We start from the raw sequence: 11,348 nt of genomic DNA, 5'->3' as shown, positions 1-11,348 counted from the left end.
GATTTTATGAGTTAGTTAATGTTTTAATGCTTACGTAATAGTGACGTGACAATACTTTTGATTAATTAACCATCATCCATAAAATTTAGAGGACTCTCATCTATTCTGTATCTTTAAATCCAAAATTACACTAAAAACATTAAATTTTTATTTTCATTTTCATTTAAATAATATTTATCTTATATTTTTATCATTACATCTTTTTCACTATACGCTCAGTCACTTTCAACAAATGTTAAAAAATTATTTGACCGGGGGGGGGGGGGTGTTGTTAAATAGTAACATTTTAATTATACAAAACTAAAGTGTAATAAAATTTAGCTACTAAGTGGTTGCAGTTCACCTTCTGGTCTAATAACTTGTGATTTTTTTTTTTGTTTCAAAACCTAACTTAATTACGGTTTCCCACAATGGTGGCCAGGTTGTTTCCTGTGTAATTTGGACATGAATTGTCAAAATCAATATAAACGATTAATATCTCGTCTTAGAAGTACTCGCTCAAGTATTGGGTAATTACAAACACTAATAATAATAATATTATTAAAAAAGCTACTAGGTAGTGGAAAAGTTAACTGGTGAACTGAAAAAGAACTATAAAGCCCATTCTCTCCACCCCACAAGCACACATTCTTGCTTCCTTTTAAACTCTGTATCTCACCCTTGATTCACTAAACACTCTTATCGAATCCAACAACCGATGTAGATCACTATCTAACCCACCCAATACTCGAGACAAATGCCACTGTCTCTCTGTCTAGATTCATCATCCTTCAAACTCTTCCTTTGTCCAGTCCTTTTCAACCTCTTAACCTATATTGCATCTTAAATTGTCTTCTTACTTCTTTGTAACAAAAATTAAAATAAAAAGATGGCAGATTATGTGTTCTTTTTGAAACATGTTCTAGTGGTGTCTTTGGCTATGAACATGGGGTTGATTTGGAAAATAAGCTATGAGGATGATGAAACATTAACATCCAGTTGGGGTAACATGCTTCATTTTTATGGAGGATGTTTTAATGGTGACAAGAACAAGATAATACAAGAGGTGCATGATGGCTTGGAGGGGAGTGCTGTAATCAATTTAGACCAGTAAGTGATGTAGTACAACTTTATGAATAATTGATATTTAAAACTAATAATAATAATAATAGTATTAATAATTTTAGTGTTGTTACTATATATAACAATATAATATAAGTAATAATAAGTGTAACATGATTTTTGCTAAAAGTGATTACTTTTAACTTGGAAAAAGTTTAGCTTGTTTGATGTTAAATAGCAGAATAAAGAAACATTAGTTAATACCTCAAATGAACAAAATGATTAGTCTACTTTTTATGAATTAGTCCGTTTGTTTATGTCCGTGAACTTTTATTCTTAGGTTCTTAACACCCATTGGGTTTGTGTTCTTGATAATTTTTAAACTTAAATTAAGGAATACAATACATTTCATGTAAGGTTATGTGGCCGTACCATAATTTCTAAGTGAGCTTGGTGAGGGGTGGTTTAAAGTCGGATCTCGTATTTTTCCACAGTGATCGTTTCGCGCCCCTTCTCACCGTGGCATAGCACGTATTATAATAGCACCTACTTGATTAGGAAGAAGTCTAGAAGTCCTTGTTAAATATTCTTGATAACAAACGTACTCGTTAGTCTTCCAATCTAATGACATGAAAGTGTTGATTAAGGTTTGAGATCTTTATGGTATTAGGTTTAACTTACTCAAGGAGGGTTTCCTCTAGTGATGAATATCTTCCTTGATGATGTTTCTAGACGAGTTAAGTTTGTAGTGTCAAAATTATTATATGCATACTTGACATACCGTCTCAATAAGGTTCACCAAGGCGTTGAAGGTAATTTTAGACGTCTTATAAAAAATTCAAAAGTTAAGTTCTTGTGAAGATGGGATAATCCTCTATCCCATCAATGAAGAGATATTGTTTATAGCGAGACTTCAATATTAAAAATTTAAAACACATGCTTTGATCAAGTAGAATGATGATAATTTGTTTTTCATTTTCGTCATATCAAACCTTACATTTAAGGATTTAAATCAACTATCACATTTATGAAATGGAAGCAAATTATCACTAGGACATGGATATTATAGAGTTCTATAATTAAATTATGATTGTTTTTTATAAATACATTCATGAATTCTGCACGACCATCGAAAACAATTTCCGTAATTGTAAAATTAAATGCAAGTAACTACCAAACCAAACACTTTCCAAAAGTGAAATAAAGTATGTGGTTTTCTAATATTTAAGTGAACACTTTTAAGTGTTTCTAAGAATATATTGCAACTAGTTTTTATTCTTGTATTACGAGGATTTTACATTATTCGTTTATAATATTTATGAATTTTTTATATTTATAATTTTATTTATTTTGCATGTCAATAATTTACTAATTAATATTTGATGATGAAAGGGTTCCAAAAATAAATGAGATGTTATAACCCGATTTAAAAGCTATTTGGGTTTAATGAGACCCATGACCCGTTTATTTTTTTCTGTAAAATTATTTTTTTAATTGTAGATAATATATCTTTTTTTTAAAGAAATCAGATATTAATTTTTAGTAATCTATACTTTATAGGATTTTCGTATCAAATATTTGTGAGATTAATTTATTGAATAATAAAATGTTATAACCCGTTTAAGAACTATCTGGGTTTCGTAAGACCAAGACCCATACTCGTGAATTCAGGTCAAATGCATGAGAAACCTCTATTAACAATGCAATTTGATGGCTTGGGAAATTGTATGGAGTAATCAGAGAGCTTTTAAAGCTTTCGTTTTTATATATATTATAGATTATATATACAACTGAAAGGAGGAACGAAAAATAACGAGCGCGTATAAAGGGGAAGGGGCCGGTATTAACTATGCACCGCTCATTTATGTGCGTATAAAGGGGAAGAGGTATTTATGGGTCGAATTTACCTATGCACCATTATTTGGGTTTAATTTACCTATGCAATGTCCAATCCTATACTACCACATCATTCTAGTCTCAAATATTCAAAACTCACAAAATTACTGGCAACATCTACAAATACTAGAATTTTTTGTTTGTATTTTAGTTCTCCAAGTACAATAAATGTAAAAAATGAATCCATTTTATGTCGTAAACCTTTGCTTGGATGAAGCCATGCACCCAACTCAAATGAGATGGCGACGGTATCATGTGATTTGAAAGCCATACACTTTACGCATATTGCCATATTGGTGCCGCGTTCTCTCTAAACACTAACATACATACAAGTTAGAAGAGAAACAACGACAAGAAGACGATGTTGTGAATACCAACAATCGATGTAAAGGTTCAGGGGAGCCAGTCATATGTCCTTTATTAGTTTTACCTCCAAAGTTTTAACTTCCCAATTCTTGGGTCTAGCGTTACATGTTAAGTGCTGTAAGGCCCTGTTCCCGGTAGCCCTACTTTAGCGTCGGATTTACTCATAAACGCAGTTCTTACAAATCAGAGTTAATTAAAACTTTTCGCGGAATATAAAACATCATCCATTCTTTAAAAACATTAAATCTTTTCTTTGATACCATAACGCAAAACATTATAATTAAAACATCTTTTCTTTTGTCTTCGAATGCCAGCCGTTCAATCAATGCCATGTGTCGTCCTCATGCTAACTCTATAATCCGCTCACCAGCGTGCATACTAAAAGTCAGCTACGCTGAGTGAGTTCTAGTTAATCAAGCAACTTGTCATACAACCACTACATACAATATATACGTATCCGAAGACACATAGTCCACTGTCTAACATGCTACTGCTTAACCACCTAATTACCCCTACAGCTTAGCCTCTTAATTACCCCTACAGCTTAGCCACTTATGCCACTTGATGCCACTTTAATAACGAATATCGTTATGCCACTTTAATAACGAATAACATTATGCCACTTTAATAACAAAGTCACGTATAGGCTTATCCTACCACGTACTATCGTCATGCCACTAACACTCTTACTAAACTCTTGCCACTTCTATCACACTCTACCTCTACTTGCCTACAGCACACTTTATATCAATACAATATTTACATAATAAGCAAGTCACATCATATTATACATACACACTAACAACCACTATCTTTGGCGATACATGCAATATCCGAAGATCGTTCACGTACCAACAAGCATTATATAATAGCTACTTGTATAACATCTATAGCATACACTTACCACTTAAGGTAAGTGTATTCACACTTCACATCGAGTATGCACACAGCCCCGAAAACATAACAAGGAAATGGGGCTAGAAACTCACCTGAACTCGGTTACTTCTTCTGCTACTGGTTATTCCTTCTCGAGCTGTGCGCGTCTAACTGTTTAATAATTACAATATCAAATGCCACTCTAGCCATCCTCATTGCTACTTAATTAGCCTTACGCGTCTAAGCCGGTTTTACTTCATTGAATCATTACCCGGTTAGCTAATCGTTACTTGTTAACCTTTATAGGTATCTTTCATTAATTAATCAAAGTCCAAGGGCTAATATGTAATTATCTCATTCTTTCTAAGTCCACGGACCACTTCTGTCATTATATCAGACTTCTAGTTCGTTATTCAGTTCTAGCGAATGGGGTTCTTAACGAATGAACTCATTCCATATAACGAACTGACTATTATAGCGAACTGGTCCTTGCAAGAATTAGACCTTATAACGAACTGGACCCTTGGCGAATGGCCCTTCAGTAACGAATTGAACCCTTCTAGTTCGTTATCTTCTTTTAACGAATGACTATAACGAATCGAGGTTAATTTGTTATCCTCTTCCCTTAACGAATTGGATACGAACTGGGACTAGTTCGCTATGCCTTCCTTAACGAATCACCAGACGACTTACCCCTAGTTCGTCAACTTCCCGTTAACGAATTAGGGTTAGGTCAGAATGTCAGATAACATTCTCTGACATCCTCACCTCGTACCCACATTCTCCGGCGCCGCCATCGCCGGAAAACCGGGCAGTGGCCGGAAAAACGTGTTTCAGCTCCGTTTTCACCGTTTTTTGTCCCGTTTGATCCAGATCTGAGCTAGGGTGATAGGTAAGCTCATCTTAGGTTCGGTTTATACCCGATTCCACCCGGATCTCGTGACCTAAACGGTTTAACGGTGTCGGCTCGTCGTTTCATGACTAAATCCAACGGGTTTGAGTATAAATAACATCATACTATCATTACCTCGGGTCGGAAATCGTTTATCCTTCTTCTTCCTCTTGATTTCGGCTAGAGAGAGAGAGAGTAGGATGAGAGAGAGCTAAGTGTGTGTTTTGGTGGTGTAAGAAATATGTGTGAAATGAATGGAAAATGGGGATTAAGGTTTATATAATTATGGATCATGGGCTTAAGCCCATGGTCTCTTCCTTCCTTCCCAAGTCCATAACCCATATCTATTACCCAACACTAGCCTGACCCATACTAGCTTCTACTCTATTAATTATTTCCCGACTAACCCGAGTAAACTTTCCCACTGATATTAATTAATTTAATTATCATTATCTTAGAATTTTCGAGATGTTACACGTGCACTCTAGGTTAACGTGCCCATTATCTTCTTGCTTTCGTTTTCATGTACCAACCATTTTTTTAAAAATTTTTCATTATATATTGCCATTAATTAACCGGCCACCACTAGCTCCACCACCGCCACCACTATCTCCACCACCACCCTCCATAATCATTTCCACTGCTTTGCTTTGCTTTACTGTCTTTTGCTTTCTTCATGCATCCTTTTAACAATATATATAATAACATTATAACTTTTACACTTTATTTTGATTAAATAAAGCAACAAATCTGTTTGGATCATTGCATGATGAGATCTTACTATTAGAATTAATATTATGTGCCTATGTTTATTTTATAATTGAGTATGAAGTATAACTTTAGTTATAAAGAATATTTAAATGCCGGTTTAACTTAAATAAGCCTAAGAGCAAGTTTACTTTGGCTCGAGCCGATTTCAAACGAGCCACAAGTTTTTTTGCCACACTGCCACTATGTCATATTCATCGTTATATCAAACACTTAGACCATCCTCAATGGTGGGGGCATCGAAGACCCTCCATGGTGCCACGTCAGCGCCGGGGGCATCGAAGCCCCAACCAATAATGCCCCCGCTATGGTTTAATGCCCCAAGGCGCCCATTATATACACACACACACATGCATATGTATGTATGTGTGTGTTAGAGATGGAGAGGGGGCCCACCTTCACACCACAAAGGCGCCGGTCATTGGGACGACCCTTGGCTTTGCGCCCCACCACGAAGGGCGCCCCTTGGTGGTGTTCCGCGCCCATTAACCCCATCTTTGGCGCCCCATAGGGGGTGATCTTAGACCAGATGTAATGGTTTGGAAAGAAGCGCCCCCCACCTTCTTGATCATTGGCTGGAAGTTTGGTTGACCAAAGTCAAACATACGTCAACGCTTTCTACAAAACGCCCAAGACACATTTGCCCTCCAAAGCGTGGGGGTGGGGTGTGTTTTGCCCGCTATGGGGCTTTCCCCCCTCTAAAACGGCCACTACAGGGGGTCTAAAAGAGTCATGTGTCTTAGCATGGAAGTAACTAGGCCTGTTTATCATGTGGTTGGTTAAACTTCACAAAAGAACACATGTTATGATGTCAGTCTTACAAGGAAGCCCTAACAAACACGAATAACACTTTTCTATTTAAACATATACAACGTATTTAACCATTGTATTATTTTGTCACTTTTGTAGCGGTGACCCGACAATGTATGAGAACTTTTGGAAACAAAATGGTGAACAAACAAAGGTTGTGACTTCAAGTTGGCAACACATAAGTTATTTTTCGGATATAAAAAACGTTTGCTGGTTTTTGGAGCCTGGGCTTGTGACTGCAGTCACACGACTGCACAAAGTGGTTGGCAATGCGGTCACAGAGGGTCGACACATTGTTGTGGGGACGGGTTCTTCCCAACTTTATCAGGCTGCACTTTACGCTCTTTCACCGCCCAATGGTTCTGGTCCCATGAACGTCGTGTCTGCAGCTCCGTTTTACTCGGTAATCTACAAGTTCATTACTACATACATGCTTTTCTACAACTATTTATCGATCGCTTCTTGTTAAAGCAATATCTCAAAAATTAAGATTTTTTTTCTATATTCGGTCTTTAATGACTTTGTTCCTTGTGTCACACTCTTGCTCAACAGATTAATATGTCAACTTAAATGACACAATAATAATACACTTAGCATACAAGCCACCAAAAATGTGCAGACTCATCTATATCTATACTCTTTAATAAAAGGCTACAAGTTTTGCCATTTGTCACTCCTACATTAAACCTCACTCATTTTAACAAATTTATAATAATAAAATAATAGTTATCATTCTTAAAATTTATGCTTCAAAATTTGTTATTTTAATATTTACTTCCTATTTTTTATATCAAACATTTGATATTTATAATTATCTTTTACTTTAAAGTTGTTTTAAATACTGTTATACAACGACTGTATTAATAATGTTTAATGGCTTTATTGTTTCTTATATACAAATTATTTATTAAATATTGTCCTTTCAAGAACTACTCGTGTAGTACACGGGCCTCAAACTAGTTAATACTATAGTTTGTTCCACATGTGAGCTAACTACTGACATAATAATGGTTGCAGTCGTACCCATTGATGACCGACTACTTGAAATCAGGGCTACACAAATGGGCGGGTGATGCGTACACGTTTAACAAAGAAGAACCCTACATCGAGCTCGTGACATCTCCTAACAATCCGGATGGATTCACGAGACAAGATGTAGTCAAAGGAGATAAGGGGATTTTGATTCATGATCTCGCTTATTACTGGCCGCAATATACACCAATTTTATTACCTGCAGACTATGATATAATGCTTTTCACCGTCTCCAAAAGTACCGGCCATGCTGGTTCCCGAATAGGGTATGCTCTCATACCCATTGAACATATTTGTTTTCGGGACGAAAATAAAGAACTACATATATTAAGGTTTTTGGTTTTATATGTTGCATGTAGTTGGGCTATTGTGAAAGATAGAGAGATTGCTAAGAAAATGACCACATTTATTGAGATCAATACAATTGGCGTGTCTAAAGATTCACAAAGCCGAGCAGCAAAGGTTTTGCAAGCGGTATCCGAGACTAATTTTTTTGATTATAGCCACAAACTCATGGCGGATAGATGGAAGAGGATTAGAGAAGCCGTGAACAAAACCGCACATTTCAGTCTGCCTAGTTTTCCACTGCAAACTTGTTCGTTCAGCGGTCGAACTTTTGGACAACTGCCTGGTAATTTCACAATCAAAACTATGGTAGTTTAAGACTCAAGTTTACATAAACTATTTTGACTATATAGTTTTTGTAGAAATTTTTAAAGTTTTTTTAGAAATTTTGTAGCAAATTTTATTTAGATTTTGTAGCAAGGTTGTGACAAAGTCAATTAACATTTTTGTGAGGATTTCAGAACTTAATTAAATATCTTTACTAATTAATTAGTTTCACTAATTTTATCAATAATTTAAGATATTTTAGATAATACAGTGACAAACTTGTAGTTAAGTTGTAAGAAAAGGTAAACAAAGCTGTTGTGGCAAAATTGTCACAATTATAGCGACAACTATTATTTGTAGTAAATTTGAAGCAAAATTTGTCGGAAAATTGTCAGTAATGGAATTTGCCACGGCTTTTTTTCACTCAAATTAGGTTTGTCGGAAAAATGTGGCTATGAGGCATTTACCACAATTTTGCTACAAAAACTGCTGTGGCAAATTGACCTGTTTTCTAGTATTGTATTGACATTAATATTGTTTCTTGTAATGTAGCATTTGCTTGGTTAAAATGTGAGGGAGAAGTGGATGATTGTGAAAGTTATTTGAGGCAGCACAAGATATTAACGCGAGGCGGGAAGCAGTTTGGGGCAAGCATGAAATATGTTCGGGTTAGCATGCTAAGCCGAGAGAGCGAATTTAAGGTCTTAACTGAACGATTGCCTACGATTAGATCATGAAAAAGAATCCAACTTGTTGTTATTTTCGGCTAGATAATGGACCGGGGTTAGCCATAGGTTCATATAAAAAAGACGTTTTCTTTACCATTTGAAAATGGTGTGTTAGTTCTGTGAGGCATTTGTCGAACAGGTTGTATGCAAAGAAAATGTCACGATTAACAAAGGTTTAAAAGGTTTCCACATATCAACATACAACCTCAAAGATTTAGGTGTTATGATGTCTAGTAACACGATTTATAGATTTTTCGGGTCGGGTTGGGTTATGTTAAAGCAAACGCTAATTCCAAATCCTTGGCTCATTAAACTTACGTAAACTCGAATTTCCAATCCACTAATAGTAAAACAAAGGGATCAAATAATGATAATAAATTATTTAATAGATATAAAAAACTAAAAAAACTAACCATCTATAACCCTACTTTTAGAAATAATTAGAATATTTGTTGCACCGTTTCGAGATAAGTTTTATATCAATCGACTCGTATCCTTATTCCGATCAAAAGACCTAAATCATCATCTTGAAATTCGAGAAAAACGTACCCTAACGGAGTTATGTTTTTTTTAACGGAGTCAAATGAGAAAAAGAATGGCGAAAGTTGGGACTGGTGGCAATATTTTTTTGAGGTGGGAACATTATCAGCCAAGTATAAAAATGCGGGATTATTAAAATCCAGTTTGCCTATTTGTTTTTCTTTTATAACCTTTAATATATAAAGTTTTATAAAACTTGGAATGTACTATAAGGCGTTCTTATTTTTATCTACGCGCAAAAACGAGTCGGGACAATTTATTGAACTTTTCGATATAAAGTTGACACAACATGGGTTTGATTGTTCGTATTATCGATTTTATATTATGTTTTACTAAACTATTATTTGTAACTTTAAAAATATATAATTTACCTTATATGTTAATCGAATGAACCTTATATGTTAATCGACTACCTTATATATATTTGCTCGTATTATACTATATAACAAATAACAAGTTTGGTGTCGCAAGTGCCTGTTGGGTCACTTGGCGGCACTGAACTGGCCTGCAAACGTTTCTTTTAGTTAAGTCACTTTAACAAACGTAAAGGAAATCTACTGAATTCCCGTAGACTCAATGTTTCAACTTTCGGAATCGACAATGGTTGTGTTTTACCATCACTCGAGTTTTACCGATCAATGCCACCCCATTGTGTACAACTCAATTTTTATATTTTTTTGTTTTATATTTGGTTTTAGTTACAGTACAATAACGTACGTCACACATCGAATTCACGTCGACCTACCGGCAAAACACTTGGGTTATACCACCGTCTGAGTTTTACCGATCTTACCGACGCAACGCGCCGGGTTAAAAACTTGTTATCCTTTATTTTAGATTGCTGGTTTCGCTAATAAATTATTAAACAATTTCATTATGACATATGTATTTTAAAAGAAATGATTATATGTAATAATTTAAAATCCTTGCAAAAGAAATAATTAAAGTTTGTTAAACAAAAAAAAATAAAGGAAGGAGGCTCATCATAAATATACGGGGATGGCTAATAGTTTACAAAGTTAGGTTGGTTCACAAGTCTGAGGTTGTTTACCATATTTTTCAGAGGCATTCTAGGGACACCTATTCTTTTTTCTAAAAAACCCCTTATACGCTCCCGTACAGGGCTATGCTAGGCGTATACAGGGACCCAATACGCCCCGTATAGCCCTATACGGGGCGTATACGAGTGCCCCTAGTAGAACCCTTTTAACTAAAAACGCTAGATCTTAACCAGAAGCACCAAGCTTAACCTGGAACAACATATTTTAACCGAAAACTCCGTATTCCTATATGAAAATCATCGAGTTTAGTTTAAAAAGAGCTCAGAGCTACTTTGAAGACTTCATATTTAGTTTGAAAGAGTTAAAAGTTACTTCATGAAAGACTTCAGATCAGTCTAACAAGCATCAGATGTACTTTTAAAGACTTTAAAACAGTTTAACAAACATCATATTTACTTTAAAAGACTTCAGTTTCAGTTTAAAAGAGTTCAAAACTAGTTTAAACACTTCAAACCAGCTTCAAAAGACATCCGAACCAGTTTAAACACTTCTGATCAGTTCCATAAAGTATCCGATCTGTCACATCGGATATCAGTTCTAGTTTAGTTTAAAAGAGTCTATTGTAGTTCAGAAGACTTTAGAAGTACTTGGAAACACATCGGATATAGTTTATAAGTACATCGTTTTTTGTGAACGCTAGGTAATATGTTATATTGTCCGTTTGTTTATGTTAATATGAAAATAATAAAAAATAAAATAAATATATTAAAGTGTGTAAACCTTAAA

General features: G+C 35.0%; 1 protein-coding gene across 1 annotated transcript; it reads left to right on the top strand.

Moving 5' to 3' along the window:
• Positions 1–548: 548 nt before the first annotated feature.
• Positions 549–9,031, top strand: LOC143562421 (tryptophan aminotransferase-related protein 2-like). Its single transcript, XM_077050226.1, has 5 exons — positions 549–1,089; positions 6,749–7,052; positions 7,667–7,947; positions 8,041–8,312; positions 8,846–9,031. The coding sequence occupies exons 1-5, from the start codon at positions 869–871 to the stop codon at positions 9,028–9,030; spliced, it is 1,263 nt and encodes a 420-aa protein (XP_076906341.1). The 5' UTR covers positions 549–868; the 3' UTR covers position 9,031.
• Positions 9,032–11,348: the final 2,317 nt, after the last annotated feature.

This window comes from Bidens hawaiensis, unplaced genomic scaffold, assembly GCF_021521415.1.
Source record: "Bidens hawaiensis isolate Kalapana, Puna unplaced genomic scaffold, B.hawaiensis_p1.1 tig00021017_1, whole genome shotgun sequence".
In the NCBI taxonomy this organism is placed as follows: Eukaryota; Viridiplantae; Streptophyta; class Magnoliopsida; order Asterales; family Asteraceae; genus Bidens; species Bidens hawaiensis.
The sequence above is the reverse complement of the archived record's forward strand: the minus strand, read 5'-3'. Positions and strand labels throughout refer to the sequence as shown.